The 25,034-nt window shown below is 32.1% G+C and overlaps 1 protein-coding gene across 1 annotated transcript; it reads left to right on the forward strand.

Annotated features, from left to right (window-relative positions):
- Positions 1-684: 684 nt before the first annotated feature.
- On the forward strand, positions 685-22,259 carry LOC140452381 (uncharacterized). Its single transcript, XM_072546589.1, has 4 exons — positions 685-787; positions 3,736-3,855; positions 15,093-15,223; positions 16,692-22,259. The coding sequence occupies exon 4, from the start codon at positions 16,707-16,709 to the stop codon at positions 17,700-17,702; it is 996 nt and encodes a 331-aa protein (XP_072402690.1). The 5' UTR covers positions 685-787; positions 3,736-3,855; positions 15,093-15,223; positions 16,692-16,706; the 3' UTR covers positions 17,703-22,259.
- Positions 22,260-25,034: the final 2,775 nt, after the last annotated feature.

Raw genomic sequence — 25,034 nt, forward strand, 5'->3', positions numbered from 1 at the left:
AAATGACAATTTTATGTTTCTTGTACCTAAATAAATAATATAGGCACCCGCACCTGAGACTGCCTACTTCTAATTGCGCAAACACAATAGAACAAAATCTCACAAATATGACAAAAAATATCAAACCCTTACGAAAGGTGAAACTAAAAAAAGCATTTCTTCAGTTGTGGGCAAAAAAAAATTTTAAAAACTAATTTAAACACAAAAGAGAGCAAAATATAAGATTTTGTACCCTCCGTTAGAAGTACATTTAATTCAAAACCCAAAATACACGCCAATGGAAGAAGACAAAATCATTTATATCTGAAAAAATGGTCTAGTTCTATAGTTGACAGCATCGACAAGTTTTATTAGTTAGAAAACTTTTAAATATATTTTTAGCAAAAATCTAATTAAGATTTTTTTAATGTTTAGTCAAATCAGTAGAAAACAATTTGAATAAAATCTGAGATGTTTTCTTTCTTTTTCTCCAAACTTCTTAAATCCCTTTTTTAAAAGGGTGGCAAATTTAAATTTATGATCCAATTACGACGGGATGTAATAATGACAGGTGTATAGTTATCATTCTTTTGTGAATTGGCGTACCTGTCGATAAAACAGATTAAACAGAAGGGAGCGGCCATTTTTGCTTTTCGACTGGCCTACAAAATTCGGTGATAAGTATTTATAGATAGTATATTATTACCTACATCTTATTATAATAAAAGTATTTAATATATAATAATATTATTTAAAATTTTGAAGTGTTGTAAATTGGTGTAATTTAGGATGGAATAAAAGTTAAACCGTAAGTAGATGTCATTCAAATAATATATATATTTCTCAACATACATGGTTGTGTGTGGTGACCATTCGCCATATTGTCATATATTTTTTTATGCAGACGCTTCATTATTTATATCAAGGAATATATAAATGTGGTTATTATTCAGATAATTTATAAAGGCAAACGTTATTATAGTTTATTTCACGTAAATTTCTGTTTGACTGTTTGAAATAAATGATGATTGAAGTATGCAATTATAAATTACAAGCTGAAGGATTTACAAATTAGAATATTATGTGAAAATATACTTATATAAAGTGTTTCGTCCCTTTATAATTTATATACACAGTTGTCTTATAGAATAATTATTTTGAAATATTCTAATAATAAGCAAATGTTGTCATAAAAAATATAGTGCAAGGGGAAGACTTTTTTATATAACATATTGTGGCAAGTGTATTTGTAACTACATACAGAATTTTCTACTATTTAAGGATTCTTAGGTAAATATTTTATTAAATATACAGCAATTACAAAGTTCTACTTAAGAAATAACAGATTTTATTAACTATGTGTTTAGTTTGTGCTCAGAAAAATCATATTTTGAAAATTTATTAACTGAAACAGAGGTTTTATAATAATATCTACTTTAGTGAGACGTCAAGACATATAAAGAGTCCTAAGATAGTGTTAATCTGTGTGAAATAGTTATGTTTAGGCTTTTATTTTATCCTAGAATCTTCTAGTACAATTTCTTTATATATTGAACTTTAATCAATCAGATTAAGTGTTAAATTTTTGAAAAATCTAGTGAACTGACATAAAATGACATCATGTACCATTGTTAGTTTTATTTTAGCCATATTTAACATATTTTCTATCAATTTTTAAAGTCGTTTGAAGTAGTACAAGGTACTATTATATATATTTATTGGAAATAAACCATAAAACCATGATTAGAAGTATACTTTACTCTTTACTTTATAGGTTAGCACTGTCTAAAATGGTCAAATAGAAGTATTTGGCAATTTTTAAAGTTGTGTGATTTCTGAAAAGTATTGATTCTTTGTAATAATAATAATGAAACAAAATAATGAATACTTTATCTATGTAATTAACTACATATTTTGTTTGTGTGTGTAATTAATATTTTGCAAGCATTACATTCAATTCATTTGTGTTTATTATTCACTTTTATTCACTTGAAGTTAAAATTGTTGTCACTTGTTTGTATCTATATTAAATTTATTGTTTCAAATGTACACAAATCTATTTCAGATCTTCCTATCTTGTGCAATCACTTTTGTTTTCCCTGCATATAAGTCCTTTTTTGTCAAGTTATTTTTCTATTACAAAGTTACAAGTCTCTTCTTCTCTTCTCTTCACTAGTTTTAGTTTTTTGTTGTATCTATGAATTCCTCATTGTGTAATGTTTTCTCTAATGGCATATTGTTCATTATCCCTTTTTTCTTTTTGGGAATCTGTAATGTTTTTTAGTTCTGCCGGTAAAACTTTTTGGAAATATTCCTTCCCTCTCTTCTTCTGTCAATAGGTTCCCATTCTCGTTCATTATCGATGTTACTTTTTTGTTTTTATTACCCCTTATTAATTTTATGACTTTACAAAATAGTTTTTAGTTGCTGGTGCTTTCTTCTAATTTGTCTCCAAAATCTTTCAAGGATCTTTATTTTGAATATTACGTATTTCACAGTGTTTCTCTGCTATTTATATCTATTGTTTATAGTTTTCTTCTGTTCTATTACTTAAATATTTTCTCCATATATTTCTCTATGAGTTTTCTTGTCGTGTATTCTAGGTCTTCTTTCTCTTGTGCGATCACTATACGGTCTGTATGTACGTTACATTTTGTATCTTCTAGATATTAGACAAATTTTACCACCGCATTTTTTTCTTTTGATCCTCAGAGCTTCGTTGATATATACATATTTAATAAAATTGAGGAAAGTGTGGTTTTTCTTTAAGGTATGTTCTAAGGTATTTCTGTTACGAGCGTAGCTAGTTTGTTCTGTTTTTAATTAACTTTCAGGCTATGGTCAGGTAGCACGTCCACTTTTTAATGGGGATAATACTTTTTTGTTTTACTTTAGCAAATCTTCACTGCTTTTCCAGTGATATTTATGTTATTATAGCGGATGGTACTATAATCAGGTGTTTGTTCTATTAGTAATGATTTATAAGATTCTTGTCATTTTCCAATGAGTTAGGTACTTTTTTTTCCAGATCAAATATTATTTATAAATCTCTATGATTCTCTAGGTATCTAATCGTCCTCCTGAGTATCTAATTCCTAACACTTATCTTCACGGCTTTTATTCTTGGTATCTATCATTGCAGACTTATATCTTGATACGGCATCTCCTCTTTTATGTTCTTTTATTTTGCTGTTTAAGCATCTGTGAATGCGTAACCGTTGTTTGTTTTATTTTAATTTTTGAAATTTATTATTACAACAGATATTTCTGTTGTTTTTATAGTTTCTTTATGTCCCAATCCTCTTTTCCTGTTTGGTGCATTCTTTTAATAATTATCGTTAAAACTTGAAACTTTTTTTATCATATTGTGGTGTATCAATTTGATTCTATAACTTTGTTATTGTTTTCCAATTGGCTTTGTAGGTACTTGGTACTTTAAATTATAGATATTATGAATTTAGCTTTTATTAAATCAAGATCATGTACACACTCTGCAGTCATACATTTGAAGTTTATTATTTTAAGCCGATTATATTGTCATATAAGTATCTATTAATGTTATCCTATTATCGTTTTTTGTGTTTTCACCATGGGAGTCTATATTATAATTGGTTTATTTCTAGTTTTTTAACTTAATAATCAAAGTATCTTCTATCCTCTACATACTATCTCGACATTACATTCGTCTGACGTTTAAATTTTACCCTTCTGACTTAAATTCTATTCTAAAAATACTTATTGTGTTTTTATTTTCAGATTGGTAGATACAAGGCACTAATAATACATATTGGTAAATAAGCAGCCAAGCTTGAAATAAGGTTGAAGAAGTACATTATAGAGGAAATAGAGAACAAGTGAAAAGGCAGCTAACAAGAGGTAATAATACATTCATATTCAATTTAATAAGTTAAAAAGTTAAACTTTAATGAGATAAGAAATGTTATATGAATTCATATTATTATTCATATTTTTAATTATTAGACATTTATTACTAACTTTAAGAAATTTTACACTCTAGAATGAAAATAAGTTTAGCCAAAACTTTGTTTTTAGTTATCAACATAAAATAGTCAACTTGGTCTCTGGTGCTATTTAACGGGCAATACTGAAGCTTCTTTGGTAGCTTCATTTTTCTATAAAAATAAACTATAAGACCATGTTTAGAAGATTACTTTACTCTTTACTTTACAGGTTAGAAGTGTCTATCATAAAATGGCCAATAGAAGTATTTGGCAATATTTAAATTTGTGTAATTTTTGAAAAGTATTGATTCTTTGTAATAATATTAATAATGAAACAAAATAATGAATACTTTATCTATGTAATTAACTACATATTTTGTTTGTTTGTGTAATTAATATTTTACAAGCATTATATTCAATTCATGTGTTTATAATTCACTTTTTTTCACTTGCAATTAAAATTGTTGTTACTTGTTTGTGTCTATATTAAATTTATTGTTTCAACTGTACACAAATCTATTTCAGATCTTCCTATCTTGTGCATTCACTTTTGTTTTCCCTGCATATAAGTCCTTTTTTGTCAAGTTTTTTTGCTATTACATAGTTACAAGTCTTTTCTCCTCTTCTCTTCTCTTCACCAGTTTTAGTTTTTTGTTATATCTATTAATTCCTCATTATGTGATGTTTTCTCCAATGGCATATTGTTCATTATCCCTTTTTTTTGGGAATCTGTAATGTTTTTTATTTTTGCCGGTAAAACTTTTTCCCTCTCTTCCTCTATCAATAGGCTCCCATTCCCATTCTTTATCGACGTTACTTTTTTGTTTTTATTACCTCTTGTTAACAAATTTATGACTTTACAAAATAGTTTTTAGTTGCTCCTGCTTTCTTCTAATTTGTCTCCAAAATCTTTCAAGGATCTTTATTTTGAATATTACAATCTTTCACTGTGTTTCTCTGCTATTTATATCTATTGTTTATAGTTTTCATCTGTTCTGTTACTTAAATATTTTCTCCATGTATTCCTCTATGAGTTTTCTTTTCATGTATTCTAGGTCCTCTTTCTTTTGTGCGGTTCTCGGTCTATACTCGGTCTATACGAGACATTTTATAGCTTCTAGATATTAGACAAATTTTATCATCACATTTTTTCTTTTGAGCCTCAAAAGTAGCTAATTCCTAACATTTAATCGTCCTCCTAAGTATCTAATTCCTAAAACTTATCTTTACGGCTTTTATTCTTGGTATCTATCATTGCAGACTTATATCTTGATACGACATCTCCTCTTTTATGTTGTTTTATTTTGCTGTTTAAGCATCTGTGATCGTGTAATCGTTGTTTGTCTAATTTTATTTTTTGGAGTGGTGATGCATCAAGTTGATTTTATTAAGTTTGTTATTGTTTTCCAATTGGCTTTGTCAGTTAAGTCGAATCCAATCATATTTCCTCCGTCAGCAAATTCAAACAGATAATATTTATATGTTATGAAATTCGAGTAACCGATGTCCAGGGACGTATCGCGATATTGGTTGTTTCACCGACACAAATTTTTTGATACAAGTATTAAATCATAAAATAACAATCTGTTATGTGTATATTATAGTCAAAGAGCAGAAAATCTGATTTTGGAAAAACAAGCAAAACGTTATATTTCTTTGTTTTTTAAATGGTTAAAAGTGAAATGTAAAAAAAATTATCACTTTACCACCCTGTCGCAAAAAATACTAGGTGATACAACGGCATCTTCTATAGGGCTTTTTAACGCTTCCCATTTGTTTCAGGCACTTGTTATATGTCATACCTACAATTTTAAGATATCTACTTCATACTTCTTTTGTATGTATAATTATTGGTATATACCATATACCAATAACGTATGACGTAGATATATTAAAATTACACGACATATCATAAGTGCCTCAAATATATGAGAAGTGTTGAAAATCCCTATTAGCGTTTAACGATGACGTACATAGACGAAATTGTGGAAAAGTATTTTAGATTTAAGAAAATATTGTTTTAAACAAAGTTAGCAATTTATAATGACAAACTGAGTTGTTTTAACTGAAATAATCATCATGTTAGCGTACCTTGTCCAAAATATTTCTCCACCAGGCGAGCTCTCATCCTCGTCACTATCCACCAGATTAATAATAAGTTGTCCACTGTTTGAAAATAATTGTCCTAGTCTTCTGTACTCATTTTCTACTTTCACTACACGGTTTACTGCTTTTTTCCAGTCGGCACTTGTAATTTGACCACTTTCGCGTCAAATTTTGGAAAACTATTTCTCCTCCGAATCCGTTTTTTTACTTGTCCCCAAATAAGTTCGATAGGATTGAATATGCAAAAATAAGGTGGTAACCTCAAAACATTATGGCCATGTTGTATTGCAATAGTCTCCACTATATATTGTTTCTTATAAGTTTTAGTACGAAGCACTTCAAGTAACTGTTTCTTATTATAGTTGTCTTCAAAATACAAATCATTTTCTGAGAGGAAATCTTTTAGTTCCTGTTTTGAAGACGAACTGTTAGGAATTTTTTGGAGAAGCCTTGAGTGGTAGTTAGCATTGTCCATAACTCTCACACTGCTCGGTGTTATATTGGGAAGTAGTGTATTTTTAAATCACTCTTCGAATATATAGTTCGTCCCAAACCCTTCTTTCAGTGCGTCATAGTTGATCGAATTCTCTCTAACACATTAAGCTAGAACTGAGAGAAAAAAACGTGAGTCTGTGATTATTATACATAGAACTTAGAAAATTATTTATCGTAAAGCCAATTCTACTTACGGATGTATAATTGGTTGGAGTTTAGAATACACTAAATATACATCCAATCAATGATGCGCATGTGACAGTACTTTCACAATGTCAACTGAAAAAATGATAATTGTCATTCCAGGTTAGTATTATCTGACATTTTACACTGAAAATTTAATTTTGTATTTATTGTCATAAAAATATTTTAAATATGTCGAGATATATCGAGAAAGAACAAAGACTAAAATTAAAATTATTCAATTATTTTCAATTATAAAAAGAGAGGTTACAATCCTACAACTGTTAAATTTATCTAAAATGTCATGAAATAATTCTCGACATTCCTAAAAACCTATATGACGTCAAAATTAGTGACGCACTGAAAGAAGGGTTTGGGACAGACTGTAGTAGAATTTATATTCTAATGTCTACACTACATTTTTCTATTTTTTTTCCGCAAAGCATTAACCCAACTATTTGCAGATCCACAGTGCACAATATTCATCCGAGAACCTTTATTCGGAGGTGCTCCTTTCAACTGGTACCCAAGTGAACCATCATTCCAACCCTTACTAGCGGTATCATGCCTGTCATATCATGTCTCGTCTAAATAATATTTGAATTTAAATTTGAATAAAATTTGAATTATTTCGATTAAGGGTGACTTGCTGATTAAAAAAATCTAAACACGTGGACAGAAATTATGCACCGTTTTGCCGGAAAATCGAAAAAACTGTAGACGATTAGATTTTTATCAAATTTCGTTAATTGGCGATATTGGCGTCAATTTTGGTCCGAGAGTCAAGCGAATGGACATTTCCTACATAAAATTGGCCGCTCGTTCTTCTGCCATACTCAGACTTTTCCTACAGCTAACGGTTCGTCAGAAAAATTTCAACTTGGATGTCTGTATTTGCTGAAAAATTCGTGAAAATTAAAAGTGAATATTTTGTTTGAAATTTGAATAATTTCGATTAAGGGTGACTTGCTGATTAAAAAATCTAAACACGTGGCAAGAAATTATGCACCGTCTTGCCGGAAAATAAAAAAAAATGTAGACCATTGGATTTTTATCAAATTTCGTTAATTGGCTATATTGGCGTGAATTTTGATCCGAAAGTCAAGCGAATGGACATTTCCTACATAAAATTGGCCGCTCGTTCTTCTGCCATACTCAGAATTTTCCTACATCTAATGGTTCGTGAGAAAAATTTCCACTGTGATGTCTTTATTTGCTGATAATTTCGTGAAAATAAAAAGTGAATATTTTTTTTAGAATTTGAATTATTTCGATTAAGGGTGATGTGCTGTTTAAATAAAAATAATCATGTGGTTAGAAATTATGCACCGTTTTGCCGGAAAATCGAAAAAACTGTAGACCATTGGATTTTTATCAAATTTCGTTAATTGGCGATATTGGCGTCAATTTTGGTCCGAGAGTCAAGCAAATGGACATTTTTTACATAAAATTGGCCGCTCGTTCTTCTGCCATACTCAGACTTTTCCTACAGCTAACGGTTCGTCAGAAAAATTTCCACTTGGATGTCCGTATTTGCTGAAAATTTCGTGAAAATTAAAAGTGAATATTTTGTTTAAAATTTGAAATATTTCGATTAAGGGTGACGTGCTGTTTAAATAAAAATACTCATGTGGCTAGAAATTATGCACCGTTTTGCCGGAAAATCGAAAAAACTGTAGACCATTAGATTTTTATCAAATTTAGTTAATTGGCGATATTGGCGTCAATTTTGGTCCGAGAGTCAAGAAAATGGACATTTCCTACATAAAATTGGCCGCCCGTTCTTCTGCCATACTCAGAATTTTCCTACAGCTAACGGTTCGTCAGAAAAATTTCCACTTGTATGTCCGTATTTGCCGAAAATTTCGTGAAAATTAAAAGTGAATATTTTATTTAAAATTTAAATTATTTCGATTAAGGGTGACTTGCTGATTAAAAAAATCTAAACACGTGACAAGAAATTATGCACCGTTTTGCCGGAAAATCGAAAAAACTGTAGATTTTTTAATTCGATTTTTCCTCTTTTCCGGCAAACTGGGGTTAAGGGATTAGAAAAAAACACATGTTTGGAATAAGCTGGACCAAGTGCATGTACCAAAACATTAAATAAAATTTTTTTTTTGTAAAATATGGAAAAAATTTTCCAAGGGGGTACCCTTGGATTTTTATCAAATTTGGTTAATCGGCTATATTGGCGTCAATTTTGGTCCTAGAGTCAAGCGAATAGACATTTCCTACATAAAATTGGCCGGTCGTTCTTCTGCCATACTTAGAATTTTTGTACATCTAATGGTTCGTGAGAAAAATTTCCACTTTGATGTCTTTATTTGCTGAAAATTTCGTGAAAATTAAAAGTGAATATTTTGTTTAAAATTTGAATTATTTCGATTAAGAGTGACTTGCTGATTAGAAAAATTTAAACACGTGGCCAGAAATTATGCACCGTTTTGCCGGAAAATCGAAACAACTGTAGACCATTGGATTTTCATCAAATTTTGTTAATTGGCTATATTGGCGTCAATTTTGGTCCTACAGTCAAGCGAATGGACATTTCCTACATAAAATTGGCCGCTCGTTCTTGTGCCATACTCAGAATTTTTCTACATCTAACGGTTCGTGAGAAAAATTTCCACTTTGATGTCTTTATTTGCTGATAATTTCGTGAAAATTAAAAGTGAATATTTTGTTTAAAATTTGAATTATTTCGATTAAGGGTGACGTGCTGTTTAAATAAAAATACATATGTGGCTAGAAATTATAGACCGTTTTGCCGGAAAATCGAAAAAACTGTAGACGATTAGATTTTTATCAAATTTCGTTAATTGGCGATATTGGCGTCAATTTTGGTCCGAGAGTCAAGCAAATGAACATTTTCTACATAAAATTGGCCGCTCGTTCTTCTGCCATACTCAGACTTTTCCTACAGCTAAAGGTTAGTCAGAAAAATTTCCACTTTGATGTCCGTATTTGCTGAAAATTTCGTGAAAATTAAAAGTAAATATTTTGTTTAAAATTTAAATATTTTAGATTAAGGGTGACATGCTGATTCAAAAAATCTACACATGTAGCAAGAAATTATGCACCGTTTTGCCGGAAAATCGAAAAAACTGTAGATTTTTTAATTCGATTTTTCCTCTTTTCCGGCAAACTGGGGTTAAGGGATCAGAAAAAAACACATGTTTGGAATAAGCTGGACCAAGTGCATGTACCAAAACAATAAACAAATTTTTTTTTTTTGTAAAATTTGGAAAAATTTTTCCAAGGGGGTACCCTTGGATTTTTATCAAATTTGGTTAATCGGCTATATTGGCGTCAATTTTGGTCCGAGAGTCAAGCGAATAGACATTTCCGTCTGGCCCCTCGTTCTTTTGCCATACTCAGAATTTTCCTATATCTAACGGATCGTGAGAAAAATTTCCACTTGGATGTCTGTATTTGCTGAAAAATTCGTGAAAATTAAAAGTGAATATTTTGTTTAAAATTTGAAATATTTCGATTAAGGGTGATGTGCTGTTTAAATAAAAATACTCATGTGGCTAGAAATTATGCACCGTTTTGCCGGAAAATCGAAAAAACTGTAGACCATTAGATTTTTATCAAATTTAGTTAATTGGCGATATTGACGTCAATTTTGGTCCGAGAGTCAAGCAAATGGACATTTCCTACATAAAATTGGCCGCCCGTTCTTCTGCCATACTCAGAATTTTCCTACAGCTAACGGTTCGTCAGAAAAATTTCCACTTGGATGTCCGTATTTGCCGAAAATTTCCTGAAAATTAAAAGTGAATATTTTATTTAAAATTTCAATTATTTCGATTAAGGGTGACTTGCTGATTAAAAAAATCTAAACACGTGACAAGAAATTATGCACCGTTTTGCGGGAAAATCGAAAAAACTGTAGATTTTTTAATTCGATTTTTCCTCTTTTCCGGCAAACTGGGGTTAAGGGATCAGAAAAAAACACATGTTTGGAATAAGCTGGACCAGGTGCATGTACCAAAACATTGAATAAAATTTTTTTTTTGTAAAATATGGAAAAAATTTTCCAAGGGGGTACCCTTGGATTTTTATCAAATTTGGTTAATCGGCTATATTGGCGTCAATTTTGGTCCTAGTGTCAAGCGAATAGACATTTCCTACATAAAATTGGCCGCTCGTTCGTCTGCCATACACAGAATTGTCCTACATCCAACGGTTCGTGAGAAAAATTTCCACTTGGATGTCTCTAGTTGTTGAAAATTTCGTGAAAATTAAAAGTAAATATTTTGTTTAATATTTGACTTATTTCGATTAAGGGTGACTTGCTGATTTAAATAATCTAAACACGTGGTCAGAAATTATGCACCGTTTTGCCGGAAAATCGAAAAAACTGTAGACCATTGGATTTTTATCAAATTTCGTTAATTGGCTATATTGGCGTGAATTTTGATCCGAAAGTCAAGCGAATGGACATTTCCTACATAAAATTGGCCGCTCGTTCTTCTGCCATACTCAGAATTTTCCTACATCTAACGGTTCGTGAGAAAAATTTCCACTTTGATGTCTTTATGTGCTGATAATTTCGTGAAAATTAAAAGGAAATATTTTGTTTAAAATTTGAATTATTTCGATTAAGGGTGACGTGCTGTTTAAATAAAAATACTCATGTGGCTAGAAATTATGCACCGTTTTGCCGGAAAATCGAAAAAACTGTAGACCATTGGATTTTTATCAAATTTAGTTAATTGGCGATATTGGCGTCAATTTTGGTCCGAGAGTCAAGCAAATGGACATTTCCTACATAAAATTGGCCGCTCGTTCTTCTGCCATACTCAGAATTTTCATACAGCTAACGGTTCGTCAGAAAAATTTCCACTTGGATGTCCTTATTTGCTGAAAATTTCGTGAAAATTAAAGGTGAATATTTTGTTTAAAATTTGAATTATTTCGATTAAGGGTGACTTGCTGATTAAAAAAATCTTAACACCTGACAAGAAATTATGCACCGTTTTCCCGGAAAATCGAAAAAACTGTAGATTTTTTAATTCGATTTTTCCTCTTTTCCGGCAAACTGGGGTTAAGGGATCAGAAAAAACACATACTTGGAATAAGCTGGACCAAGTGCATGTACCAAAACATTAAACAAAATTTTTTTTTTGTAAAATTTGGAAAACATTTTCCAAGGGGGTACCCTTGGATTTTTATCAAATTTGGTTAATCGGCTATATTGGCGTCAATTTTGGTCCGAGAGTCAAGCGAATGGACATTTCCTACATAAAATTGGCCGCTTGTTCTTCTGCCATACAATTTTCCTACATCTAACGGATCGTGAGAAAAATTTCCACTTGGATGTCTGTATTTGCTGAAAATTTCGTGAAAATTAAAAGTGAATATTTTGTTTGAAATTTGAATTATTTTGATTAAGGGTGACTTGCTGATTAAAAAAATCTAAACACGTGGCAAGAAATTATGCACCGTTTTGCCGGAAAATCAAAAAAACTGTAGACCATTGGATTTTTATCAAATTTCGTTAATTGGCTATATTGGCGTCAATTTTGGACAGAGAGTCAAGCAAATGGACATTTCCTACATAAAATTGGGCGCTCGTTCTTCTGCTATAATCAGAATTTTCCTACATCTAATGGTTCGTGAGAAAAAGTTCCACTTTGATGTCTTTATTTGCTGATAATTTCGTGAAAATTAAAAGTGAATATTTTGTTTAAAATTTGAATTATTTCGATTAAGGGTGACTTGCTGATTAAAAAAATCTAAACACGTGGCCAGAAATTATGCACCGTTTTGCCGGAAAATCGAAAAAACTGTAGACCATTGGATTTTTATCAAATTTGGTTAATCGGCTATATTGGCGTCAATTTTGGTCCGAGAGTCAAGCGAATGGACATTTCCTACATAAAATTGGCCGCTCGTTCTTCTGCCATACTCAGAATTTTCCTACATCTAACGGTTCGTGAGAAAAATTTCCACTTTGATGTTTTTATTTGCTGATAATTTCGTGAAAATTAAAAGTGAATATTTTGTTTAAAATTTGAAATATTTCGATTAAGGGTGACGTGCTGTTTAAATAAAAATACTCATGTGGCTAGAAATTATGCACCGTTTTGCCGGAAAATCGAAAAAACTGTAGACCATTGGATTTTTATCAAATTTCGTAAATTGGCTATATTGGCGTGAATTTTGGTCCGAGACTCAAGCGAATGGACATTTCCTACATAAAATTGGCCGCTCGTTCTTCTGCTATAATCAGAATTTTCCTACATCTAATGGTTCGTGAGAAAAAGTTCCACTTTGATGTCTTTATTTGCTGATAATTTCGTGAAAATTAAAAGTGAATATTTTGTTTAAAATTTGAATTATTTCGATTAAGGGTGACATGCTGTTTAAATAAAAATACTCATGTGGCTAGAAATTATGCACCGTTTTGCCGGAAAATCGAAAAAACTGTAGACCATTGGATTTTTATTAAATTTTGTTAATTGGCGATATTGGCGTCAATTTTGATCCGAGAGTCAAGCGAATAGACATTTCCTACATAAAATTGGCCGCTCGTTCTTCTGCGATACACAGAATTTTCCTACAGCTAACGGTTCGTGAGAAAAATTTCCACTTGGATGTCTGTATTTGCTGAAAATGTTGTGAAAATTAAAAGTGAATATTTTGTTTAAAATTTGAATTATTTCGATTAAGGGTGACGTGCTGTTTAATTAAAAATAATCATGTAGCTAGAAATTATGCACCGTTTTGCCGGAAAATCGAAAAAACTGTAGACCATTGGATTTTTATCAAATTTCGTTAATTGGCTATATTGGCGTGAATTTTGGTCCGAGATTCAAGCGAATGGACATTTCCTACATAAAATTGGCCGCTCGTTCTTCTGCCATACTCAGAATTTTCCTACATCTAACGGTTCGTGAGAAAAATTTCCACTTTGATGTCTTTATGTGCTGATAATTTCGTGAAAATTAAAAGGAAATATTTTGTTTAAAATTTGAATTATTTCGATTAAGGGTGACGTGCTGTTTAAATAAAAATACTCATGTGGCTAGAAATTATGCACCGTTTTGCCGGAAAATCGAAAAAACTGTAGACCATTGGATTTTTATCAAATTTTGTTAATTGGCGATATTGGCGTCAATTTTGGTCCGAGAGTCAAGCGATTAGACATTTCCTACATAAAATTGGCCGCTCGTTCTTCTGCCATACACAGAATTTTCCTACAGCTAACGGTTCGTGAGAAAAATTTCCACTTGGATGTCTGTATTTGCTGAAAATTTCGTGAAAATTAAAAGTGAATATTTTGTTTAAAATTTGAATTATTTCGATTTAGGGTGACTTCCTGATTAAAAAAATCTAAACACGTGTCCAGAAATTATGCACCGTTTTGCCGGAAAATCGAAAAAACTAGATTTTTTAATTCGATTTTTCTTCTTTTCCGGCAAACTGGGGTTAAGGGATCAGAAAAAAACACATGTTTGGAATAAGCTGGACCAAGTGCATGTACCAAAACAATAAACAAAATTTTTTGAAGTTATACTTCTATACGCGAGCTCCACGTTGGAAATTTGTATGGGAGTGAATCTGTGAAATCATTACATATGTAAGATAATGAGTAAGAGAGAGACAGAAGATATATTTCCTCTCTCTTCCTCTCTCGAATATAAAAATGTTCCTTTTGTATATATATTTAATATTATATATATATATATATATATATATATATATATATATATATACATATATTATATATAATAAAATATTATTATTATTATTTATGTGATATGTTTTGTAATATTTATTAAATGTTCATAATTATATTAGTCTTTTGTATTTCAAAATAATAATCTCAATAAATCACTGTATGACCCAGAACTATCAATTTTGAAATACGTTTGTGTCATATCCTCGGTAGTATAGTAGTCAGTATCCCCGCCTGTCACGCGAGAGACCGGGGTTCGATTCCCAGTCGGGTAGGACTTTTTTATTAATATTATTACATGGTAAATTAAACATATTTATATTAAATGCATGTAATAATTTGTCTGGACTAAAGGTGGTTAAAGATGGTCTGGAAGTTATATTTTTGTTTGAATTTGCCGACGGACGATAGAAAGTCGGTGCTACACTTTAAATAATGGGTATTATAAACTTGGCTTTAATTAAATGATGATAATTTTTATTTATATTATATTTTATAGATAATTTATATTATATTATAATTGGTTTATTTCTTGTTTTTTAACTTAATAATCAAAATATCTTCTTCTATCCTCTACATACTATCTCGACATTACATTCGTCTGACGTTTAAATTTTACCCTTCTGACTTAAATTCTATTCTAAAAATACTTCTTATTGTGTTTATATTTTCAGATTGGTAGATACAAGGCACTAATAATGGGCATAATAAGACACTAATAATACATAATTGGTAGATAAGCAGCCAAGCTTGAAATAAGGTTGAAGAGAAAATATAGAGCAACTGAAAAAGGAGCTGACTAGAGGTAATAATACATTCATATTCAATTTAATAAGTTAAAAAGTTAAACATTAATGAGATAAGAAATGTTATTCATATTTTTAATTATTAGACATTTATTACTAACTTTAAGAAATTTTACAATCTAGAATGAAAATAAGTTTAGCCAAAACTGTATGTTTTTAGTTATCAACATAAAATTAGTTAACTTGGTGTCTGGTGCTATTTAACGGACAATACTGAAGCTTCTTTGGTAGCTTCACTTTTCTATAAAATTTTATTTTTAAATATTTCCTCCACGTCATGAGTATATTCTTTCTAATTTTGTGTTAAGAAAAAGGAATGGCAAAGGAGATTATTTTTTATGATAAATATTACGGACAACGTTATGTTCAAACATTGAGAGTTAGGACAAAATTTTTTAATATAGTAAACTTCTAAGAGTCCATTCGACCATCTTTTTTAATTAATACTTCATAAATATTGTCCAGACTAGGCAATTTATTGTTTTTTAATTGTTTTTATGGCATTTTTAATTTCTTCCAGGATTGGTGGAAGTATTTCTGATTCGACTGTTTGATACTGATTAATTATCAAAACCTGAAAACTATTTTTTATTTCTAGTTGATATTGTCTTCCATTATCTTTTTCTTTTAGCTTCGCCGCATTCCACCTATCGATCTTCATCGTTTTATCAATTGTTTGTGTTAAAATTCTTATTCTGAGTTTGACCTTCACGAGAAAATGGTTCATGTCGTTATCTGGCTCTCTCATAATTCGTATGCCTATAATGCTGCCAAAATATCTTGCATTAATTAATAAATAATGATCTATTTGATTATTGATTCTTTTAACGTTTGATTTCCACGTTGCCTTTTGGACCTTTTTTTCTAGCAAATTGGGTACTTTTGGTGATTAAAATTTAGAGAGTCGTAGAATTCATGTTTATCATCCTTTGTTGCTTCTTCAGTTGGAGAATATAAGTAAATCGGACTATTTACTCCTTAATATTGTAATACAGATGCTTTCATTGTCTAATTTAAAGTCTAATAACTATGATTGCAGTTTTTTATTAATGAGTTTTGTTCCATCTGCTCATCTCATTTTGTGAATGGTTGTTACATCATATCTCAGGTCTTTTAGTTGTTTTATGACTTTAGTGGTGATTCCAAGTTTACCTGTTCTCTAGTGACCTGTTTTAATTTCTTTTTTTATGGCTCGTTAGTTAAATTAGCTGTTATTTTAAGGTTGGTAATATTGAATCACGTTTTGGGTCTGTTTTCCATTTCAGTATATTTATACTATACTATCTGCTTTGATGATATTCCATTTATTATTTTAATTACAAATGTCAGCCAAATTAATCAAGCAACAACTAATACTTCTAAATACTTTAAACTAAATACTTCTAATCACTTGATCACCCTTTAAACTTTCATATTCTACTAAATATTAATTTTACGTAAATTTCAAAACATTTGTTTACTTTTTAGGGACAAACTTTAAACATGGATCGAAAAGGGGACGAAAAAAATACCGGTACAAATCCTGTAGAGGAACTAACGCATGAAGGAACGGCGGAGTCAATAGTTTCTGCAACATCGCCGCAGTCAGTTGATGCCGCTACCTCCACAAATCAGAGTCAAGATTTTGAATTAAATTTACCAAGCGGCATTAGTTTAACTGGGCCTACTCGGCCCAGGCTATTAGACTTAACAGGAAGATCAACATCCGGAACCACAGATTTTGTTGATGCCAAAACATCTCCAACTCAAGTTGGACAAAGAGATAGTACCTTCACTAGTGATACTGCTTGTAGGGCCCAATGTGCTAGAACATTTACATGTGATCTGTACGAGGCCGCTGCTGAGAATACTTGTAGAGCACGCTGCAACACCAAAAGCCCTTGCACGGCACCGTGCAGTAAATCTCCTAGAGAATCTATTAAGTTCTCTGAAACCGAAAGTCAAACAACCGGAGAGGTTGTTACTGGGACTGAATCTTCCGAAGATTCATCCTTTGGATTAATCTACGATTGGCATAGTACAGCTTCACTAGAAACCAGAACAGCTGTTTCAGCAGTAGCAGACAGTGGCCATGGAGAAATGGTATTTATGAACGATGAAGATCCCTTCCGTAGTTCCATTGGAACTCAAACACTTGGTGTCATTGCTACTTGCTCTAGATCACCTGTTGTAGGTGAACTAAGTCCACTTAGTTTAGATTTTGTCAATCCCAATGACCCTTTCACAAGTGAACAGGTAATAACTGCAGAGAATCCCAATGACCCTCTCACAAGTGAACAGGTAATAACTGCAGAGAATCCCAATGACCCTCTCACAAGTGAACAGGTAATAACTGCAGAGAATCCCAATGACCCTTTCACAAGTGAACAGGTAATAACTGCAGAGAATCCCAATGACCCTCTCACAAGTGAACAGGTAATAACAGAAGAGAAGGCCGGCATTGATGAGAAGGATAAGGCTGAAAGCCCAGAGAAATAAGATAATTTGTGGGGAATTTAGGACGTCAACCAGAGACGAGTTTTGCTTTAATATGTACCTATAATAAGCAAGCCTGTACGTTCTCTATCCCAGTAGAAATTTTTAAGTGATAAGTAAGGTAAGTGAGCTAAATATTGCCATGCTAAGACTTATTATTTTTTATTAAATACAATAGTCTAGTTTATAGTCTCATTTCTAAACAATTATAAAAATAAAACAATCAAAAAAATGTATATTCTTCTTTTTTTTTAAACAATTGCCAACTGGCAATATTTGGAACAGGTATTTTGTTAATAAAAATAAGTAATAATATTGAACCTTAACATTTAAAAAACTCATCATCATCATGCAATCTCTTCTGTCCACTTCTGGACATAGATCTCTTCCATTTTTGGCCACTCTTCACGGTTCTGTGCTTCTTGTTGCCATTTCTTGGATATTCGTCTAATGTCGTCCATCCAGCGTGTTGGTGGTCGTCCTCTGCTGTGTTTGTCTTCTCGTGGGCGCCAGTCAATTAGTTTTCTGGTCCATCTTGTGTCTTTCAGTCTCGCTATGTGACCTGCCCAATTCCAGTTCAGCTTGGCTATACGTTCGACGACATCACTCATACCTGTTCTTTTCCTTAAGTCTTGATTCCTTATTTCCATGCGCCTTTGTGCCACTCGCATTTTTAGTGCTGTTGTTTTTGTGAGCGTGAGAGTTTCTGCTCCGTATGTGATAATAGGAAGAACGCATTGGTCAAATATCTTCCGTTTCATAGCTATCGGGATGTTGCTCTTAAATATGTCTCTTAGTGAACCATACGCCGCCCAAGCAAGTGTTATTCGTCGTTGAAATTCGCAGGTCTGATTGTCCTTGCCTATTCTGATTTCATGACCAAGATATATGTACTTTTCTGTTGATTTTGGATGATTAGGTGTTCGCTGGGAATTAAATTTGTCATAAATTTGGTCTTACTGATGTTCATTTTTAGACCTATTGTTGAAGATACGTTTTCTAATTCTTGTACCATTTATTGTGCTTCACCCAGATCTTCGGTAATAAGTAGTATGTCGTCGGCAAAACGCAGATGATTGAGCATTTCTCCATCTATTTTTATTCCTCTATTTTCCCACTTTAGCATTTTAAAGGCGTATTCGAGGACCGTTATAAATAATTTAGGTGAGAGAGTGTCGCCCTGTCTCACACCTCGCTTGATATGAATTTCTCTGGTGGTATCATGTAGTTTTACACGTATTGTGGCGTTTTGGTATAATGTTTGTACTAACTTTGTGAGCCGGTAATCTATTCTTCTATTGTTCAGAGCAGTTATAATGCTGTCTAATTCCACAGTGTCGAAGGCTTTGTGAAAGTCTACGAAGATAAGTACCAGCGGTCTGTTATATTCTAGCGACTTTTCTATTAAGGTTTTTACTGTTTGTAGGTGATCGTTTGTTCCGAATTTTGAGCGGAAGCCAGCTTGTTCTCGGGGCTGGTAGAAATCTAACTTTTTCTCTAGTCTTGTCGTAATTATTCGGGTAAACATTTTATAGATGTGGTTCAATAAGCTGATTAGTCTATAGTTTCCTAGGTGCGCCTTGTCTCCTTTCTTCTGTAGTAAAATTGTTACTGCATTGTTCCATGTTTTTGGTATGCAATAATCTGTTAGACAAAACATTTTTATTTGGTTGAGAAGGGCATGCCCGCCCATAGCTTCTATTACGACTCCATCTTCTCCTGGCGCTTTGTTGTTTTTCATCTTTTTCATTGCATCCTGGATTTCGCTTAGTGTGATCTCTGGCATGAGCTCTAAACCCTGGTTGATAATTTTGCGTGATGCGGCGGCTTCCAAGTTCTTTTGGTCTTCTCTTTGGCTTGTGTATAGTTCTTGATAGAAGTCTTCAACTATGTGTAGTAGTTCTTCTCTATTTGATGTGGGGACTTCTTCTTTGTTCTTACTACTGCGGAACAAAAATGGCGATTTATGTTTTATTCTCTTTTATATTAATTACACACAATATGGATTAATAAAGTACTTAAATGCACCTACCTGATAACGTTCTCACCCTTCTATAGTCGGTATTAGCTAGCTTATAACAATCATTACAGTTTTCCCACGTTTTTATAAACAAATCGCACGAAATACACGCTGCTTTGCCGTGAATACCAATACTAACTGGTTCCACCTATAACGTTTTTAGAGTGGTTGTTTAAATTCGATATTTGAGCTTACATGACCATCTATGATTCAAGAGACAAATTAATAAATCTATGGGGAGTGGCAATATTAGGAGCATGGCAATATTTGGCGCACTTAGCTTATTAACAATTTAGTGCGAAAAGTGCGATTTTTTTCGAATTTTCACTTATCATTTTTTTTTTATTTTAATAACGCATCAACCACGCAGGGTCATTAGCGTATTTAGATTAATGTGACAGTTGATACAATTAGTGTATATAAATTAGTTTACAATAATATTAATATGTATGTGTATTACAATGTATGTTTTAGATCTTTTGAAGTAGTTGACAGTCTTTAAGATAAGAAAATGTTCTTTGGGTATCTGTATTTTCTTATAGGGCATCTCTAAGGGAGTTGGGTATGCTATATTTGAGCCATTCACTGTTATATTTAGGAATTTTCCACCTATTTCTATCTTGTGCTTCTTGCATCCAGTTTGTGGTGGTCCATCTAGTCGGTGGTCGTTCTCTGCTTCGATATGCCTCTTGCCTTGGTCGCCAGAATCTTTCTGGTCCATCTATCATCCTTTAATCTGGCAACATGTCCGGCCCAAGCCCATTTATTTATTTTTTCAACTGCATCTGTGACTCCTGTTCTTCTTCTTATTTCTAGGTTTGGTACTTTATCTCTGATGGTAATACCTAATATTGATTTTTCCATAGCGCGTTGTGTAACTCTTATTTTATCTATTGTTCTTTTTGTCAGAGTCAGTGTTTCTGCACCATATATGTAAGAACCGGTAAAACGCACTGGTTAAAAACTTTTCTTTTTAAACAAACTGGGATAACAGACTTGAAAATGTTATTCAATCTACCAAAGGCAGCCCATGTGAGACCGATCCTTCTTTGTATTTCAGTTGTCTGATTATCTCGGTCTAAGCGAATCTCATGCCCTAGATATTTGTAAGCTATTACTTGGTCGATGCTATGGTTCTCAATCAGAATTTTACCGCTGGCTACAAAGTTGGTCATAAATTTTGTCTTTGAGGTGTTAATTTTAAGACCAATTGTTTTTGACAGGAGAGATAGTATCACCCTGTCTAATTCCACGTTCTATTAGAAACTTCTTGGTATCTTCATGAAGGCGGACACAAGCTGTACCAGTTTCGTAAATACTTTTATTCAATGCGATATATCGGTAGTCAATGCGGCAGTCAGCCAATGCTCGAAGCATTTTATGATGATCTATAGTATCAAACGTCTTTTCATAATCTACGCATATAAGAAAGATAGGCTTGTTATACTCTGTAACCTTTTCTATTAGCGTTTTTATAACTTGTAGATGATCATTTGTTCCGTACCATCATAACTATCTTAATTTTATTCACTGCTACTCTAAATAGCATGCTTGTATCAACACCATACCAATCTCGCAAGTTCTTCAACCATGAGGTTCTTCAACCATGAGGTTCTTCTTCGTCCTGGACTGCGTTTGCCTGCTAGTTTTCTTGCATGATATTTTATAGCAACCTTTATTTGGGACCACTCATTACATGTCCGAAATACTCCAGCTTTCTCTGCTTGATGCTTTTTATGATCTCAGTAATCTTGCTGAGACGTTCTAGTATTGTGGAGTTTCGAATCTTCTCCACCCAGGAAACTTTTAAAATTCTTCTATAGCACCACATTTCGAAAGCCTCAAGGCGATTTAGATCGATTTTATTCACAGTCCAGGACTCCACACCATAAAGTAAGACCGAGAACACGTAGCAGTGAAGTAGGCGGATCCTCAATGCCAACTTTAGGTCTCTGTTACATAACACCTTGGACATCCTTCTAAAAGCCGCTCTAGCCTGCTCTATCCTAGATCTAATTTCACCGTGACTTTCTGCATTACAATTTAATTGCTGTCCAAGGTAAACGATTTTATCAACTTGCTCAAGTTTGGTATTATTTACATAAGTATATAGACGGTTTTATATGCTGTTGTTTATTTATTACGATTATTTTGGTTTTCTGTATGTTCAGATCCAGACCTGCATCCCTACAATTCTCAACGACACTATCAAGTAGTGTTTGCAAATCTTCTTGACTAGAAGCTAGGAGTACTGTATCGTCCGCATATCGCAAATTATTGATGACTTCACCGTTCACAAGTATTCCTTCTTGTTTTTCAGAAAGTGCTTTTCTGAAAATTCGTTGGGAGTAAACGTTGAAAAGCAGGGGTGACAAGAGGCATCCCTGCCGTACTCCTCTTTTCATATTGAGAGCCTGTGATTCCACACCATTTACTAAAACTGATGTTGTTTGATTCCAATATAAATTTGCATTCGAAAAAATCACATTTTTCGGACTAAATAATAATTAAAAAACAACGCCAAAATTTCAATAGAAAAGGTACAGGTTTTCTCACTATAGTTATATTTTATCGGAAAACTCGTCAAATACTGAGTATTGACGATTTTATCATTTGTGTTAATCAAAATGTTTTAATAGTTGTAAATGTTATAATAAAAATTAATTAATATTGTTAATATTAATAATGTTTTATTTTACCTAGGAATGTTTTTACATGTAGTTCTAGATTTTATTAATTTTTAAAAGAAAATTATAAAATCTATGTATATTATATTATTTATAAAATATTATTAATATATGAAAAGTTTGTCATCTTATTTTTTCTGTAAGTATTATATATCTCTTCACATTTTTCTGAAAGCCACGTCAAATACTGAATGTTGATAATCTTATCATTTGTCATATCTTATCATTTATGTAAATCAAAATAGTTGTAAATATAATAATAAAAATTATTTAGTAACAATTTATTTTGTTTTAATTTACTAAGGAACTTTTTTACATGTAGTTCTAGATCACCACTGAACTGTTCCGCGCTGCAATAAACAAAGTAAAGATAGCCGTGATGATCGCCAACACCCGGAACGGATAGGCACTTTAAGAAGAAGAAGTTCTAGATCTTTACCATGGCTTAATTAGGCATGATCAGATAACGTCGCAAGAAAAACAAAATGCCAAATATATAAAACCCTAATAAGACCGGTACTCACATACGGCTCAGAAACCTGGACACTCACTAAAAAAGAGGAAACGGTGTTAGCCACCTTCGAAAGAAAAATCTTGCGACACATATATAAGGGCACAAAAGAAAACGGAATATGGTGAAGAAGATACAACTCTGAACTATACAAAATATACCAGGATCCGGATATTATAACATTTATTAAAATAGGACGGCTGCGTTGGATAGGACATGTAGAAAGAATGGAAGAAGGCGAAATACCAAACAAAATATTCAAACAGATGCCAGTAGGAAAAACAACAAGAGCAAGACCGAAGCTGAGATACTTAGAACAAATAGAAAATGATATAACAACCTCAAAAATAAAAAACTGGAGAAAAAAAGCACGAAACAGATCAGAATGGAGAAGAATCCAGGAACAGGCCAAGACCCAAAAAGGGTTGTCGAGCCAGTAATGATGATGATGAGTTCTGGATCTTTAAAAAATCTAGACAATGTATAGGTACAACCCATCTATATGGCCCAGTGGATCTGTCGTAAGACGATTCAAATTCATTAAAAATTTTCGAGAAAGAACGCAGACAATTCATAACTTTGACTACAGCTACAGATGTGCCTGAAACAGAGACACAAGAAGAAAACTACTTTTTCTAAAGGAGAAATGAAGAAAACTAATTCATATTTTGAATAGCGAAAGCGTGGTGAGTATGTTCCATGTTGTAGCGTTTTTAAATTTTTGTCTATATTATCTATATAATAATATAAATTCTGTATAAAGTTTTGTAGCCCGTCCCTATTTTGTTTATCTCGTTAGTACGCATTAAAAATTACCAGGAAATCTGCGTTTGTCTTTTAAAAGGGAATGTAAAACGATCGATAATATAACAAGTTTTGTATTCAGTTTTCAAGATTTTTTTTGTCGCTGAACAACGATTTGTTTACATTCGAGTCCCCTAATATAATATTGAAAGTCAGGTATACGGTTTTTCTAAGACGTATTAACTGAGAAAAATTTTTTGTCTTTGTTTACATTAATATTCCCCCATTCTCTGTATGTATTTTGAAGTAAAAAATTTCCAGTTAACCAATTTTAAAGTAAATAATCAAGAAGTTTTTTTGTCGGTTCGTTGCTAAGAACGAGGTCAAAAAAGGGTAGATTGTTTGTTTTAAGTTTGTAGGCAAAAACTAGCTTTGAGGCGCGAGGGGAATTTATTTTGCGTTGAAATTTGTAAAATGTAAGGCATCGAGGAGTGAAGCAAGGGAAGTCAGAGTAGAAAGATGTTTCGATAATTAGGAATCGCGAGTCGATTCAATTTTTTTGTGTTATGTCTTAAGACCGGTTAAGGTGATAATACTCTTTGCATAATGGCAGATTAGAACAGAGTAATTACCATAAGATTTGTGCACCGGAACTGAATAAATGTTGTAAAATGTTTATATAGGATGTCCCCGTTGACAGCTTGCTTCCTCCACAGAACATAATTCTACATCTCTTGATTGTTCGTCCCTGAGTATGATCAGTACGGAAATGGTTGTTTTGGCCCTGTTGGAGAATATGTCCAGATAGGTGTTCCATAGATGTTAACAATTGTTTTTGAAAGTTAAGTGCGAAACAAGTGAAATTAAGGTAACAATTAACATTTTAAAGTAAAGACAGACTCTTTTTTTGAGAATTATTAATAATTGCTTTCGTTAAAATTTAAAAGGATTTGTAATAAATAATAAATTGTCAATTTTATGGTTTAACTTAGCTGTCATTTTAATTGTTTTTTTTTAATTCAATGTTAACATATGACAGATAGCCTTATTTGTTTCGATATTAATTTGTTTTGTTTGTTTTAAAAAAGGTTAATTTCTGTGCGATAACATTTGTAAGTTCTTGTAGTATCTCCAACCTCTTTGTAAATGGAGTTTGTAAATGGACACATGTAAATTTTTTTATTCTGTATTTTGCAATTATTTATATAGTATATTTTTGGTACAATCTGTATTTTTGTAACTGTTTGTTAGAGACACAAATAAATGTTTAATTTATTGCCCCAACCATTTTCTTTATTTTAGTTTAGAAAAATCTCCTAACCTTTTTTTGTGTGTTTACTTTTTAGGAAGGAAGAGCTCTTTTCTTCTTTCCT

The sequence above is a fragment of the Diabrotica undecimpunctata genome, chromosome 10 (assembly GCF_040954645.1).
Source record: "Diabrotica undecimpunctata isolate CICGRU chromosome 10, icDiaUnde3, whole genome shotgun sequence".
NCBI lineage: Eukaryota > Metazoa > Arthropoda > Insecta > Coleoptera > Chrysomelidae > Diabrotica > Diabrotica undecimpunctata.